At 48.0% G+C, this 15,345-nt stretch overlaps 1 protein-coding gene and 1 long non-coding RNA gene across 3 annotated transcripts; one reads left to right on the top strand and one right to left on the bottom strand.

The window, feature by feature from the left end:
- Nucleotides 1-3,111: 3,111 nt before the first annotated feature.
- Nucleotides 3,112-8,759, top strand: PHB (prohibitin). Of its 2 annotated transcripts, none has more exons than XM_035347910.1 (7): nt 3,112-3,248; nt 3,919-4,044; nt 4,462-4,623; nt 5,139-5,281; nt 6,063-6,179; nt 7,318-7,413; nt 8,390-8,759. In XM_035347910.1, the coding sequence occupies exons 2-7, from the start codon at nt 3,957-3,959 to the stop codon at nt 8,600-8,602; spliced, it is 819 nt and encodes a 272-aa protein (XP_035203801.1). In that variant the 5' UTR covers nt 3,112-3,248; nt 3,919-3,956; the 3' UTR covers nt 8,603-8,759. The 2 variants fall into 2 exon arrangements, with proteins under 2 accessions (XP_035203801.1, XP_035203802.1); XM_035347911.1 differs by lacking the exon at nt 3,112-3,248 and adding an exon at nt 3,365-3,509.
- On the bottom strand, nt 7,384-15,325 carry LOC118178972. Its single transcript, XR_004756341.1, has 2 exons — nt 15,231-15,325; nt 7,384-7,675 (listed from the first exon to the last, which is right to left on the bottom strand). It is a non-coding gene; the product is annotated as an uncharacterized LOC118178972 (long non-coding RNA).
- Between the last annotated feature and the right edge of the window lie 20 nt (nt 15,326-15,345).

The following is a 15,345-nucleotide window of genomic DNA, read 5'->3' as shown; positions in this document are numbered from 1 at the left end:
CCATCAAAAAGTGCTCCCAGCAGAAGCATTTGGGTACACCTCAATGCCCTTGGGGAGCCTTTACGCAACCCCACACACAACAGGACTCTGCACCTTCGCTCTTTCCAAACAACTTTAAAGGTAACTTTAATCGGAACACTGAGCCAAACCCTAAGTAGGACCCTAGAAAACACGTATGGCACCTCTTTCTCCCATCAAAAAGAGCTCCCAGCGGAAGCATTTGAGGAGGTGTCAATATGTGGAAGGCTGGGAACACATCTCAGTTAAAATGTAAATAAAATGTTACAGATGAAGGAAAGGGACCCAGATTTACCCTCCAGCTGGAGGAATGTTCCTAGAGGGATTTAAGAATTCTATACCATATACTTATGATTTAACCTGACCAACCTTTAATTTCTCCTTTTCCTTTTTTTTTTTTTTTTTTTTCTTCTCTCGTGACTAGAGGGCCTGTGATTTTTGTTTTTACTGATTTCATACTTCTCATTCTGTTTTTCTTAGCTATCCTCCTTATGACAGTGGGACCTTCCCCTCGTCTGCTTAACATACTCCCCACTGCTGTGCTGCACAAACACTTTTGAATATGCAATGTTAGTGGAATTTTCCACTGCAAAGACACCTTTTATTGCAAAAACACAACTCTGTTTCTCACATAAGTGGTCTGGCTATAAAGACAGATGCAAAGAAGGTGTTAAGAACCTCAGCCTTTTCCTTATCTTTAGTAGTCATGGTCCCCCCTGCATCCAATAAAGAATGGAGATTTTCTTTGGCCCTCCTCTTGCCATTAATGTATCTATAAAAACATTTTTAATCATCTTTGACCATAGCGGCCAGGTTGAGCTCATGCTGAGCTTTGGCCTTCCTGATTTTTTCTCTGCATATCCTGGCAACTTCTTGTACTCTCCCTGAGCTGCCTGCCCTTCTTCCAGCGCCCATAAACTCTCCTTTTCTCCTGGACACTCATCAAAAGTTCCCTGTTGAGCCATGCCAGTCTTCTTCCCCGCCGGCCCATCTTATGTCACAGGGTGACAGCCTGCTCCTATACCTTGAAGACTTCCTTCCTGAGAAGCATCCAGCCTTCCTGAAACCCTCTGCCCTTCAGGACTGACTCCCAAGGGACCCTCCCTACCAGTGTCCTGAACAATTCAAAGTCTGACCTCTGGAAGTCTAAGGTAGTAATTTTACTGATGGCCCTCCTGACTTCAACAAGAATAGAGAGAGGTGATCCAGCCCCTCTGATCATCTTCGTGGCCCTCCTCTGGACCTGCTCTAAGAGGTCCATGTCTTTCTTACATTGCAGGCGCCAGAGCTAAACGCAGTTCTCCAGGGGTCTCAAGAGAGCAGAGCTGAAGTGGAGATTCACCTCCCACACCCTACTGGTCATGCTTCTTTTGATACAGCCCAGGATACAGTTGGCTTTCTGGGCTGCAAGCACACATTGTTGGCTGCTCTCATCTAACTTGACATGATTCCACAGTTACATGATTTCTCTGCTGTAAGGAAAAGCTTTAGGTAGAAACTATTTGGCATTCTTATTGTTCCTGGATATTGGCTGGGCATGAGACCCTGAGTTCATCATTCCTAAATTCATCAGTTTTCTGCTTCCAGTGAAGTGCTTTTAAACAGGAATTAAAACAAATACAATCTAGATTTAATCTCGATTAAAAATTTGGCTCTCACCACTGCCCGTTATTATCTTTCAGATAATCTTACCCTGGCATTACCTAGCACTGGGCTACCTGCTTGTGCTGACTCTGGGGCCAGCAGCAGACATTTACAGCTCCTCTCGGCAACCTCCTCCTCTGCAAACGCAGAGGAACGCCAGTGCCCACAGAGCTGCCAGCATACAATGGGCTGGCGTTGCACCCCCCATTTCCGAGCGAGAGAGGAAGAAGCGACAGACTAAGGCCCACACGGAGCACCCGCACAAGAGACCACTCACGGGGCGGAGCGGGGCGGGGCGGGGCGAGCTACGTGAACGCCTCAGGACGCGCGGCCCCGCCCCACGCGCGGGAGTCAGAGGCGCGCGGAAAGCCCGGCGATACTCCCTCCTCTCCCCTCCTCTCCCCTCCCCTCCCCTCCCCTCCACCCTCAGCGAGCTGAGGCAGGCTCCCGTCGCGGCGTGTGACGTCAATCGATAGGAGGTGTCCCCCCTTATCGCTGCCCCAGATTTCAGATCACGTGGGCGGCGAAGCGCGCGTTTTGTCACGTGAGCATCACGTGACGCCGTGTTTTCCCTGAAAAAGCACAAAGGAGAACTGCTGAAATTTGCACCCCACGCTGTCTTAGGAAGTAACTGCCTTGAGCAACAGCTCGAGGCTGGGAAGCTGAGCGGTGGCGATCTGAAACACTACATTTTTTTACTAGGAGAAAAAAGGCAAGGAGATGATAACGAACCCAACGTGGCCAACGGGAAGCTCAGAACCCAAAGTCCACAACTCTCAGCTTGCTGCGGGACCAGGTTCTCATGGTGGCTTGACACTGCGGACATCGCAAAGCCAGCCCCGGGCTTCCCGACCTGCAGTCCAGTGCCCACAGACCCGTGCCTGCGCCCCGCGCCATCCGCACCTGGGCTTTCCCTGCCCCAGCTGCCGATCCCGTGGCACCCGGCTTCCTCAACGCTCTCCCTTGTCCTGGGGGTCCTGTCGGGAACCCCTAGCCTCCCCCCACACTTGTGCCTCCACAAGCAGCCCCCGCCCCACAGAGGTGTCGGGGGGGCCCCCCCCCCCCCCCCCAGTACTCTTCAGCTCTGGGCACTCATTAGGATGTCTGACAGCCCTCTGTGCACTGCCAGAGGCAGCCATGGCCCCTCACAACCCCAGAACCCACTGCTCCTCTGCCCAGGAAATACTGGGAAAGGCCAGTTCCAGCCCTGTTTTCTCCTGTGATTGGAAAGGAGTGGGCACACACTGCTTCATTCCGTCTGGGCATTCAGGTAGCAACTCGGAACCCTCAGTCTCAGCACTCCCCCGTCCTGGACACCGTAGCAGGACAGTCCCTATCTGTCTTCAATCCACCAGGCCTACAGTTCCCAGGACAACCTGCGCGCCGCGGGAGAAAAACAGCCAATGGAAAGTGGCCTTGCTCAGCCAGAGGGCCACCGCCGTGTTCACATGGAATTGAATGCTGCCCGGGAAGGCGGAGAACTACACTTCCCAGGATGCCATGAAGAAGCGTGGGCCAATAAGGAGCGGGCGTCTTGGCATAGTGCGCAGACGCAGTGTGGCTGGCGGTCGTGGATTCATGTGGAGGTCAGGGGCGCTGCGGGAGGAGGAGGAGGAGGAGGAGGAGGAGGAGGAAGAAGAAGAAGAAGAAGGGTGGAGGGGAGAGAGAGAGAGAGAAAGAAAGAAAGAAAGAAAGAAAGAAAGAAAGAGGGACGGCGTGGTCGGCGTGGTCGGCTCCGGGGCCCGGGCTGCTGTGTGGGAGCGGGCTGGGCTGGGCTGGGCTGGGCTGAGCTGAACTGAACTGTGGAAGGCAGCAGGAGGTGGCCTCGCGAGGCGCCCGGCCTAGGGGTGAGCGGCCTTGGAGCGGGTGGAAGGAAGGAGGATGGGGGGGTCAAGGTGCAGGCAGCGGCTGGAGGGGGGTCAGGGTGTGGGCAGTGTAGAGGAGAGCGGGGATCGGGGCAGCGCGGGGGGATGGGGAGAGCTGTGGCCTGGGGGCAGGCGGCCTGGGCCTGCAGGGTGGTGCTGCAGTAGGGGAGAGACCCTAGAGCGCGGGTATCTGCGAGACCTTGGGCTTAGCGCCCCAGGGAGAAGTAGCGCAAGGTGTCAGGGTGGAGGATGCCGGTGTGGCTGCAGGGGCTGTTGAGGGGGAAAAAAAGAGTTGCTGGGGTGAATGCTAACATTGCAGGTTGGGATTTTTGGGGGAGGATTAGTTCTCAGATCTGTAGGCAAGCGCATGCAAAGTTGTGTGTTTTTGCAGGAGGGGCTTCTTAAAGGGGCTAGAACTTCACATATGAAATGGCTGCAAAAGTGTTCGAAAGCCTTGGGAAATTTGGCCTGGGGTTGGCTGTTGCAGGTGGAGTAGTTAATTCTGCTCTTTACAACGGTGAGTGGTGGTATATCTTTTACTTCACAAAGGATATCACTTCATATTCTTTTTGTCAGCATTTTGGTTGCTCTGTGCTTTTATTGCTAATGGCATCTGGGGAAAACAGTCATGAAGCCTTGCTGAGCTGTTTTATACCTTATACGTTCCATAGGCAAGAGGATTGCAGAGTCCTTTCTCAAGAAAGCTGTCAATTACTGTCAATTAGATGCTGCTCTTGTGAGCAGCCTGAGGGGTCACCAGTTACGGTTCTGAGACTTTTTATTTCCTTTGTTGTTCCTGACAGTATAATTAATCTCACCAGTTTCCTATACCAAAAGATCTTAACTCATCTCAGTAGATTGCTTCTACAGAGAAGGTTCTGACGGTGTGTACTTTAAACTAATTATAATAGTTAAACCGCTATTTCTTCCACAGTTGATGCAGGCCACAGAGCCGTTATCTTTGACCGATTCCGTGGGGTCCAGGACACAGTGGTAGGAGAAGGTACCCACTTCCTCATTCCCTGGGTACAGAAACCAATCATTTTTGATTGCCGTTCTCGCCCTCGTAATATACCTGTCATCACTGGCAGCAAAGGTGAGTATTTGAACCAGACAGCTGTAAGAGTTCACTGCTTAGTTAGCAGCTAGATGGACATAGGCATGAGAAAAAGCTTTATCACAGTCATGACTTCTGTGATCTCTAACCTGCAGAAAAGGAGTATTTGTGTGAGGCTTTTCTCTTCTGGACGTGGGGTTTCCATGTATGCTGAGTCCAGTTTGGCACAGCATCAGTAATGGTTTGATCTGTCTTTCAGTTACAGAATGGATTAGGGGATCCTTCCTTCAGTTCTTAAGTCTTCCCTTAAATATAAAATCTCTATGTGTACAGTAGGGCCAGTAATTTCCTGCATTGCAAGCTGAAGCTTAAATCCTATCTGTAAGGAAGATTTGGGTCCCTACATGGAAGGAATATTAAAAGTTACTCATTTTTGTTGGCAAAAAGAAGTCTGAGTGTTTATCCTTTCTCATTTAGTTACTCTGGAGAGGACAACTTCAGAATATTTCCTATTGCTGTGGTTTGCAGCTAAACTTCTGACTGTATTTCTCCAGATCTGCAGAACGTGAACATCACATTGCGTATTCTGTTTAGACCAGTGACTGCCCAGTTACCCCGGATTTTCACAAGTATTGGAGAGGACTATGATGAGCGTGTTCTGCCCTCAATCACAACTGAAATCCTCAAGTCTGTTGTGGTAAGAATGGTGTGAGAACCACTGAGCTCCACCTGTCACCTTTCTTTCTTCTTTTTAGTATCCAAGGGACCTGATAGAGTGTAGAAGATGTAAGATGTAGTGCTCCAACCTAAGAAATCTCTTTCCACCTCCAGCTCTAATGGGCAATCCAGAAGAGCTAATTGTAGCTATGCTACAATTTTGTGTTCCTCTGTCATTCTAACTGCTTGGCCTTTATTCAAGTGGAATGATGTCTGAATGGAAGGGGGTTTCTTCATGACTCGCTGTTAGCGCTGCCTTGCAGAGTGGGAATCTGAGTCAGAAGACTTGGATTCTTGCTTCTCATTCTTACACTTCAGCTATCTGAAGTTTCCTGGTTTTGGAAGCATCCCCAGGGGACTACTGAATAAGCACTAACCATCTGTAGTACAGTTTGTATATTTTTATGTGAGGTGCTCAGTTGGACAGCAATTCCCAATCTTTCTCTTAATTCAAATAGAATCATTTAGGTTAGAAAAGATTATTAAGATCATCAAGTCTAACCATCACCTAACACTACCAAGTCCATCACTAAACCATGTCCCTGAATACTACATCCACACATCTCTTATACATCCAGGGATGGTGACTCTAACACTTCTGGGCAGCCTGTTCCAATGCCAAAATGCATGGGTAGCTCAGTGTTTGCAAGCTTTGGGAAATGAATTGGATTAACTCTGGGGCTCATGGGTGCAAAGATGAGCAGAGCATGGAGAATCATTTATAGGAGCCTTTTTCTCACTGTTGTTCACCCTGACTTCAGGCTCGCTTTGATGCTGGAGAATTGATCACTCAAAGAGAGCTGGTCTCCAGACAAGTCAGTGAAGACCTCACAGAGAGAGCAGCAACTTTTGGACTCATTCTGGATGATGTATCCTTGGTAAGGGTTGTTCCTTTTCAGTTTTTCTCTTTGCCCAAATAAGAGCAGTAGGGAAGAGAATCGATGGATGACCAGAGAAGGGGCCTGGAAGTTTAGACTATGTTTGTTTGTCTGCAGTTACATGTGATGTAGTGGTTACAGTTCAAGTCAGTACCTCTAGTTTTGTCACTGGCCTTCTGTGACCTTGCACAAGATCTTGCAGGCTCCAATGCACTGGCTTATCAACAGACTTTACTACTGTAGTAGTGAAGTGTAGTACTGTATTTATAATTAAAAATGAGAAGAAAATGATTTTGTGGGTGATAGATCAGTCTGCAGTTTGCTATAAAGACATGCTGCTGTTCCACAGGCACCCTGAGACACGGGGAGAAAGTCTTACGCACAAGGAGGTAGTGAAAATGTACACTTCTGATAGCATTCTTTTTTTCTATGTGTACTACTTCCTCCTAGTTGTGAAGGCTATTCAAGGGTGGGAGCTCTCCCCTCCTTCCCTCTACCTCCTTACAAGCTTTGAAATTTAAACCTTGTGCAGTCTGACTTGTATGTCCTTATCTCTCTTCTGGGATTTCCTTCACAAAATCTGCCTAAAGTAACTCTCATTTAGCTTTGAACACACAGGAATTGTTCACAGGAAGGTGGCTTTGTAATTATTTTTAATCTTTTTTTTTTTTTTTTCTGAATACACCACTTAAGGAAACTCCCCTTTCCCCTGTAACATCCCAGTGATCTGTATGCATCTACAGCAGCTCAGGCAGAGCACGCCAGTGAATAATTGAGCGTGTTAAGTTCGTGGCTGCTTGGCAGACTGCAGGCTCCCCTGGCAAGGGAGGGGAGCACACAGACTCCCCCCTCTAGGTGTGCAAGCAAGTGATGTCAGGAGAGCATGGTATGTCCCTTAAGGTACTGGTGTTAACCCATCTGCTGGATTGGAGTTGTGCTTATGGTTTCTCTCTGGACACTTCCAAACAAGTTGGGTAGGCCTGCTTACTTACTTCCTGTTACTTTGCAGTTCTTTTAGGGATACTGATTTTCCATCTTCACAGATACAGGCAGGCTGCCTTCTACCTTAGAGGTGTGCTGTTCACAGCAGTGCTGCAGTAAATTGTCATTGTTGCTGACTGTGATTTCTGTCCTCCAGACACATCTGACCTTTGGCAAGGAGTTCACTGAGGCGGTTGAAATGAAGCAAGTGGCCCAGCAAGAAGCAGAGCGAGCCAGATTTATTGTGGAAAAGGTACATTATCCTTCAGAGGAACTTTCACTTGGAAACAGTCCCTGGTATCTCTTTGCCAGTCCAGCTTGTAGTGAACATCTCCTGTTCAGGGTACTGAACAGGTAAATGACAGATGTCACTGAGGGTCATAATGCTTATACAGCTCTCAGCTCTGGCACATCATAGTTGGATAGGTAAAGCCTAAGGTTCTTTTCTTGTTTATTATTTTTTTCCCCTTTTTTATTTCATGTCACAGTCTTGTAAGACTTCAGGACAGAAGTGCCTGCAAGGATGAGAATACACTCAAGGGAATATGTTACTTATAAATGGGGTTAAAGGTTGAGATTTTTGCAACCTGAGTGATCCTGCTGTTTGTGAATTTTGAGAGGTGGCTGAAGTTTTCCATGGTGTTTGGTATCATGGGCGTGAGGCCTGTGTTATAGGAGTGTTATTAATGGCATGTGAGACTGTGTAATCTCAGATCAACCCGGGATGTCAGTGAGGAGCCTGAACACCCACAGAAATAATTTCAAGTAAAACTACCCTGATAGAGCTGAGAACCTGCTGAACACCCGTTAAGATTGCAAGAACCTGAAACTACACCCAGAATTCATCCAGTGGATGTAGTAAGATGCATGTAATCAGACAGGATAATTAAACAGCAGAAGAGTTTATTTAGCTCCACTGGCGAAGATCTCAAATCTTTTCTTAGATAACTTTCTACTAGGTGTACCCTTAGGTGGGTTGATGTTTCATGAGGTTAAGATAAGACAATTTCAAAAAGACTTTTAAACCTTTTTTTTCCACAGTAGACAAAGTCAAAATACAGCTTTAGAATAAAACCACCTTCTATTTTATCTCTCTTAAGTCTTCTGCTTGGGGAAAGAGCAGTAGGGTGGTGAAATAGGAATTGCTACTTTAAATAGGACAGTAGCATTTTCCTTCCTTTTTGCTCTTGTTTTCTGTTTAATTTTCCTTCTCATTTGTTCCCTCTCAGGCTGAGCAGCAGAAGAAAGCAGCTGTCATCTCTGCTGAGGGAGACTCAAAAGCAGCTGAGCTGATTGCCAATTCACTGGCCACTGCAGGTGATGGCTTGATTGAACTACGCAAGCTGGAGGCAGCTGAAGACATTGCTTACCAGCTCTCACGGTCCCGCAACATCACCTACCTGCCTTCTGGACAGTCTGTGCTCCTCCAGCTGCCACAGTGAACCTGGCTTTGCAGCTGTAGGTAGCCTGATCACCTTTATCTACCAGATCAGCCCTCTGCAAAAGAATCTTTGTAATTTCCTGATTGCCTGAAAGCAGAGAAAATTAAAATACAATTGATTTTGAATTCTTAAATAAAACTGAACACTTCAGAACAAACCGGTGTTCCTCCCATGTATGGTCAGAGTAGTGGCTCCACTGACTGTTAAGCTAGGCTTGAGAATTGCACCTTTTCATGCAGTCTGTGCAACAGGAGCAGTTTTCATCTGTTTGCTCCTGGCACAAACAAGTAGCCCAGGAGCCTCCCACAATGTGAGTGCTTGTATCAGGTATCACGGTGATGTTCAGCCAGCCTAAACATTCTGAACAGGGGTTGTCACATAGTTATAGGTCTTGGACTATGGAATAGGGATGCTCAGGGCTTGCTCTTCAGGGATACCATATAGCAGCCTTCCAGTACCTAAAGGGGGCTACAGGAAAGTTGTCGAAGGACTCGTTGTCAGGGATTATGGTGACAGGACAAGGAATAATAGTTTCAAACCAAAAAAAAAGGTAGATTTAGATTAGATATTAGGAAGAAACTCTTTACTATGAGGGTGGTGAGACACTGGAAAAGGCTGCCCAGAGAAGCTGTGGATGTACCATTCCTGGAATTGTTTGAGGTCAGGTTGGATGGGACTTTGAGCAACCTGGTCTGGTGGGAGGTTTCCCTGGCCATGGCAGGGGGGTTAGAATTAGATGCTATTTAAGGTCCCTTTCAACCCAAACCATTCTATAACAGGCTGCATTAGCTCAAAAGAACACTTGAGAAGAGGTCACCTCTTTCAGAAGGCAAAATGAATACAAACTGGAGTGCATGAGGCTGGCAGCCAGGCTGCTCTCCCACCAGATGGCAGCAGCAATTCTGCTCTATGCACGGGGAGAGTGGTGTGGACAAAGGTGTGCCTGCCTCCCCATATGGACAGGTGAGCAGGTCACCCTGCCCTGAGCTGAGGATGCATGGAGTCGACCTGGACAAAGGCACACACAATAGTATACAGTGTTTGGGCACGGGAGGGATGGGGGGGAGCACAAGCTGCCATACAAGCTTCTGACAGGCAGTGCTGTGCCCGCAGGCAGGCACGAACATTTACTCCCTGTACCAGGCTGTGCTGGTAAACCTCTGATGCCCATTTGACTCTGTATTGAGCATTTCTGATCCCTTCTCCAGGCTTTCAGCCCTTTAACCTACAGTAACACACTGAAGTGTGCAAATGTCTGTCTCCTTTTCTAACGTTGGTCCCAGGGTGGCTTGGCTTTACGGCGTGTCTCTTTGTAGCCCTTTCAGTGTTCCTTCTGTGCCCTTCTCCTAACCCCCAAAGGCCTTCCCTAGTTCAATACTAATTCAGGGTAGACAGAAGTAACAGAAACATCTAGAGTAACTTCAGTGGCACAAGCTCATTTAGCTTGGTATTAATAAACTGCATTGAGTCTTTTGATCCAGACCATTAGTATGATGATTTCATACCAGAAGACCCGGTGTTAGTAAAAACTTGGCAGTTTTTTTAATCTGAAACCCTGTATTTAGTTGGCACCAGAGCAATTACAGTAATGACAGCACAGGTTTGTTGCTTGTATTTCCCTGAATATAGCCCAGAAACTAAGCTATGGGGACCCAGTTCGAGGCAAGGTCTTCTGTTTATAGGCAGAGACCTGCTGGGGCTGCTGCAGGGCCCTGTATGGGGGGAGCACAACCCTCCGTGCTGGCAAAAAGTTGCTAGAATGCATCTCCCACTTGACACTGAAGAGCAGCAGTTGGTTGCCACCTTCACACATCAATGCCCTACAATCCATAGTGAAATCTCCCTGCCCGCCCCAATCTGCTTTGGCTGCAAACTTCCAAAGAGGTGGTCTGGGTGTTTTTTTTTCTTCCCTACTTTCCCCCCAGGAGATTTGGTTTTACTTCTCTTTCCTTTCATGCTAGTGGAAGAGCTCAGCTTTTGCAGCTGGGCCAGTCTGCTAGCAACCTTCAGACCAGCCAAACAAACTTTTGTTCGTGATAAAGAGGAAACTGCCTATTTTCCTCTGTTCACCCTCTCTCTTCCTATTTAATAGATAACCAGCCTATCTGACTTGTGAGGAGACAACCAAAAGCAACCCTATGGACAGATACTCTGGAGCAGTTGTAATTTGCAGAATGGCTGCTGCATAGGAATGGGCATCTACTTCCTGATAGCTACTGATGCACCAGAGCTGCTTACGCCTCTCTAGGTAGGGGAGCTACCCAAGTTTGTAACGATTCGTACCCTGCAGCAAACCTTATAGCTCCCTTTGTGCTGTTTATATCCACATGGATCAAGCAGAAAATGCCTCTGTCCTAAAATGCAGAGGATGGGGGAGAAACACTCATGGCAGGAGGTGGGAAGTGATTAACTGCCTATTCCAGGCTAGAGCTCAGAGGACTCTCAGATGGGAGATGGGGAGCAATTCTTAGGGCCAAATTTAGTTTAATTATTCCTCACCTGGCACTAGGTAGCACTGAGGGCAGAGATGTTCCTCATATGCCAGTTTTCTATCAGCAGAATTAAACTGATTTCAGTCCAGCAAGTCCATCCTGACATACACTAGCGTAAGTAAATCTCAGAGGTAGGTCAGGTTTACTTAGAGGTGACAACTCCCTGTGCTTTGTTTTTCTGCTTGGTGAAGCATGAGGTGAGAGTCACACCTAGTGAGAAACATCAGTGATGGGGGACAGCGTACTCTAGCTAAGGGGATGCAGAACAAACTCCAGAGAAGGTGACGTATCTGATGTCTCAGAAGAAATACAGTGGATACTTCTTTTAACCACATGCTCACCATAACCATGGTAGGTTCACCTTCCCCACCCATAGAAAGTAATAAAAAATAAATTTATGGGCAAAGGACCTGCGGTAGAGCAAAAACCAGAGCAGCCAGCTCAGAGATTGCCCAGAAATGCCCAGCTTTGCAAACCCAAGAAACCATGCCACAAGAAAATTAACTGCTGATATACGTAGGAACTCAACTCTGTTTGATTTTCCCCTCCCCATGCTATTCTGCAGCTGGTGTGCTAGTGGTTATCCCCAACACAGAGAGAGCTGCATCTCAGCAATACTCATATTCATTAGGTTTGCTTTCTCAGCAAGTCTAGAACATCCATTCCTATGCAATGGATGGACCATCCTGGTCCTGCAAGTTCTCATACTGTTACTGTATTTTTTAACCCTGAAAGGTCCTAAGCCACTTAGCAAGAAATGATCTGGTATCCAGCAGGGGATAATTTCACCTACTGTTGTATTGCTGCTGCTTCTAGAGTGAGCTGCAAAAAGCTCCTTGCTGAAACACTGCCACAGTTTAAGGCAGGAAATGAAGATCTGTATCACTTGTTCCTGGCACTGCATGCAATGAGGAAGATGTATGAGAGCATCTCCCATGCTGATTATACTTTAGTGAGAAGAAAAATGCCAGAACCTTACTGAACAGTGAACAAGATGCACAAATTTGCCTCTAGAAGTTAAACAAGTGTGAAGGGAAAGCAGAGATGACAGCAAGGAAAACAGAGGGCTGTGATAAAGATCTGTGGCTATGAGGCAGGTGTGTGCTAGGGAGTAGATCACGTGCAACCGGAGATGTGGGACCGTTCTCGTATTTTGCTTCCCTCTACCTGGCTGACATGTCTTTTCACATCAAAAACTAGATCAAAGAGAGGGATGTAAAGAACTGAAGGTAGTGGCTGAGTATAGCAGCAAACCACTCAGCTGGATCTCTCCCTAGGAGACTTGAGGAGCTGTCTCCTGCTAGTTGTTTCACTAAAGGCAAAACGTGCAAATGCAGGCTGCCCTGGGAATTCAGGAGACAAACCACACAGTGGGACTAGGAAGAGTCAGTCTCCTCTGCAGCAGCCCATTCCCCAACACTAATGCTTAAATGACACAGCAGGATGATAAGGACAAATGCTTTTGTGTCATCATGTCAGAAGTCCTTCAGACTCAGTATTTGCACTTCATGGAATGGCTCAGGTTAAAAGGGACCTTAAGGACCATCTAGTTCCAACCACCCTGCCATGGGCAGGGATGCCACCCACTAGATCAGGTTGCCCAGTCTGGCCTTGAACACCTCCAGGCATGGGGCATCCACAGCTTCTCTGGGCAACTTGTTTCAGTGCCTCACCTCACCCTCTGAATAAAAAATTTCCTCCTAACCTCTAATCTAAATATCCCCTCTTTTAGTTTGAAAATAATTTCCCTTTGTTCTCTCACTATCTTCCTGTGTAAAAAGTCACTCTTCATATTTCTTTATAAGCTCCCATTTAAGCACAGTGAGGTCTCCCTGTATCCTTCTCTTCTCCAGGCTGAACATCCCCAGCTTTTTGTCTTTCTTTATAGGGGAGGTCCCATATTTCCCCCCCCCCTCCCTCTGCAGAGTTCTGGTACCTGCTGAGAAAGAGGGACTTAATAATTCCTTTTTAATTTAGGCACAGCTCATGGGTGGAGTAACACCACCCTTGTTGGCATCACCTGAAACTGAGGACATGGAGCATCTTTTACAAGAAAGGCCTCTGTAATCGTAATCCTCCAGTAGCCAATTCAACGTAAGGGGACCTCATAATGTAGACTCAGGGTAAAGAAGCCAGGGTAGAAAACTACAGACAGCATCAGAGAAAAGGGAACAGCAAAACAACCTGGGAGACTAAATGCTCTTCCCCACACACCAGAGGGAGAACTCATCAAGGCCTACTCTTGTCCCATGAACAGACACCAGCAGTGGCTGTGCCTTTGTGCAGGTACTAAAATAGTTGGTGGCTTCACTCCTCACCTGTGCTCCTTTGAGCAAGAATGTCCACTGCTTTCTGATGTCCCTCTGATAAAATTGAAGAAGGTCAACGCTGTCTTGTTCATTCACCTGCCAAAAAAAAGGTGTCCAGCATTTTTTTTCCTGCCCTTTCTAAGGCTTGAAATTACCAGTTAACTAACAGCAGCATCGCATCATCCCATGACATTCTCTTTATTGTTCCTCAAGAAGCTGCATTGCACAAGCGTGTTGAGCTGAACTGGAGCAATGCTAATGCTCCCAAAGCCCAGGGTCTCCCTTGACTATCCCTTCCCCCTCCCGCTATACACAGTCCAAGCAGAGGAGAGAACAGACTGGGCCTGCTAGTAATAGCTCCCACGGTCTTACGAAAGTGCTTGTGCTCTGCTCCTTTCCCATGCCCCCACAGTAGGGGTTGCTAGGGCAAAGAAGAAAGCTGGAAACATCGTTCTGATCCACCACAGGGCTTCTCCAGCATATACTGCCCCTATTTGATCATGCACTTTGAGAGTCCCAACCCCTGCTCTGCACAGGGAGCTCAAATCTAGATTTTAAGTTCAGTAATCAAGAGAAGGTCAAATACACTACCAGGAAGCATTTCAGAGGACAGATGGATTATTATTATTATTATTATTATTATTATTTTTACAGAACCTCAAATCAAGTGCTCTATGCTGTTAGGGGAGCATTTGCAGCAAACAGCAGATAAGACAACAAGCCACAGGTAAAGAAAGGGTTGTAGACTAAAAGATAAAAAAGTGGGTGCTATGGCAGGGACACAAGTCTGAAAGTGGGCAGGAGGGAGTCAAAGTACATGACATTTCTGAAGTCCCTGGGATTCAGCTAACTACCAAAAACACTGGTGCCTTTTACCCTTTTCCTGTTTCTGCTTCTTTTGCTAATTCTTTTGCTGCTGCTAAACCTAAACCGCAGCAGTACTCTTCCCTCCTACACAGTGCTCATAAGTGGTTTTCAAGACTATGGAGCAGGCTTTGCAGCTTCCTGGCAGAGGTTGTACTGCTGCAAAATGCTGTGCCAGCCTGGAAAGAAGCAGCCCTGACCCACTCCACATCCTTTTATGAACCCTATGCCTGACATAAACAGTGAGTTCTATCAACAAATAAACATATATAACTTGTCACATCTCTCTCTCATATATCACACTTAGGCCCTGTAGGTGGGTGCAATCAAGAAACCACAGGCTAGAGTTAAGTATTTATTAGCACTGCAATGGGAGAGAAAGGTTGGAACAAGTGGCTACTTGAGGTTTGGCATAACAGAAGCAATTTAGGCTCTTCCATCCACTGCGAGTCAAATTGGGCCTCGCTAATAAGGCCCTTGTTAAGGTCTTAGCTGGCTTTTGAGGGAAGCTCTGTAACACCCTACATGCAAATAGCCCTTCCAAGGCACCTCCCAGCCCAAGACTGCAACCGTCCCTGCACGGCGGCCGCTCTGTGAAGCCCATATTTATCCTGGCGGAGCAGGGCCCCGAGGCCTGGCACCAGCCAGACTCTCGTTCCGGCCGTTATTCCCCAGGCTGCCGGCGGCAATGCTGCGACCGTGGCCTTCACTAGAACCACGGAGGGAGGCGCGGGACAGGGTTAGCCACAGCGCGACAGAGCGCTCGCCACGGCTTGCCCAGCTCAGCTGACTACAATTAGGGCAGCCTCTGTAATTACCTCAGCAGAGTAACGGTCGGCCCGGTCGGGAGAGCGCGGCTTAGAGAAGCCAGCGCCGTGCTCCTCCCCCCCGCCACCTCACCTGAGCCCTGCAGGACGCCGGAACCCGCGCATGCGCGCCCACCGCCCCCCCCCCGGGCCTCACCTGCGCGCCGCGCTCCCCTCCGGCTCCGCCGCGGCCCGAGGTGAATCGCGAGCGGGAGGGGAACCGGCGGCCGCCCGACGGCGCATGCGCCCCGGGCTCGCGTTCCCCTCGGCCT

Source organism: Oxyura jamaicensis, chromosome 27 (genome assembly GCF_011077185.1).
Source record: "Oxyura jamaicensis isolate SHBP4307 breed ruddy duck chromosome 27, BPBGC_Ojam_1.0, whole genome shotgun sequence".
In the NCBI taxonomy this organism is placed as follows: Eukaryota; Metazoa; Chordata; class Aves; order Anseriformes; family Anatidae; genus Oxyura; species Oxyura jamaicensis.
This window is presented reverse-complemented; position numbering and strand designations above follow the sequence as displayed.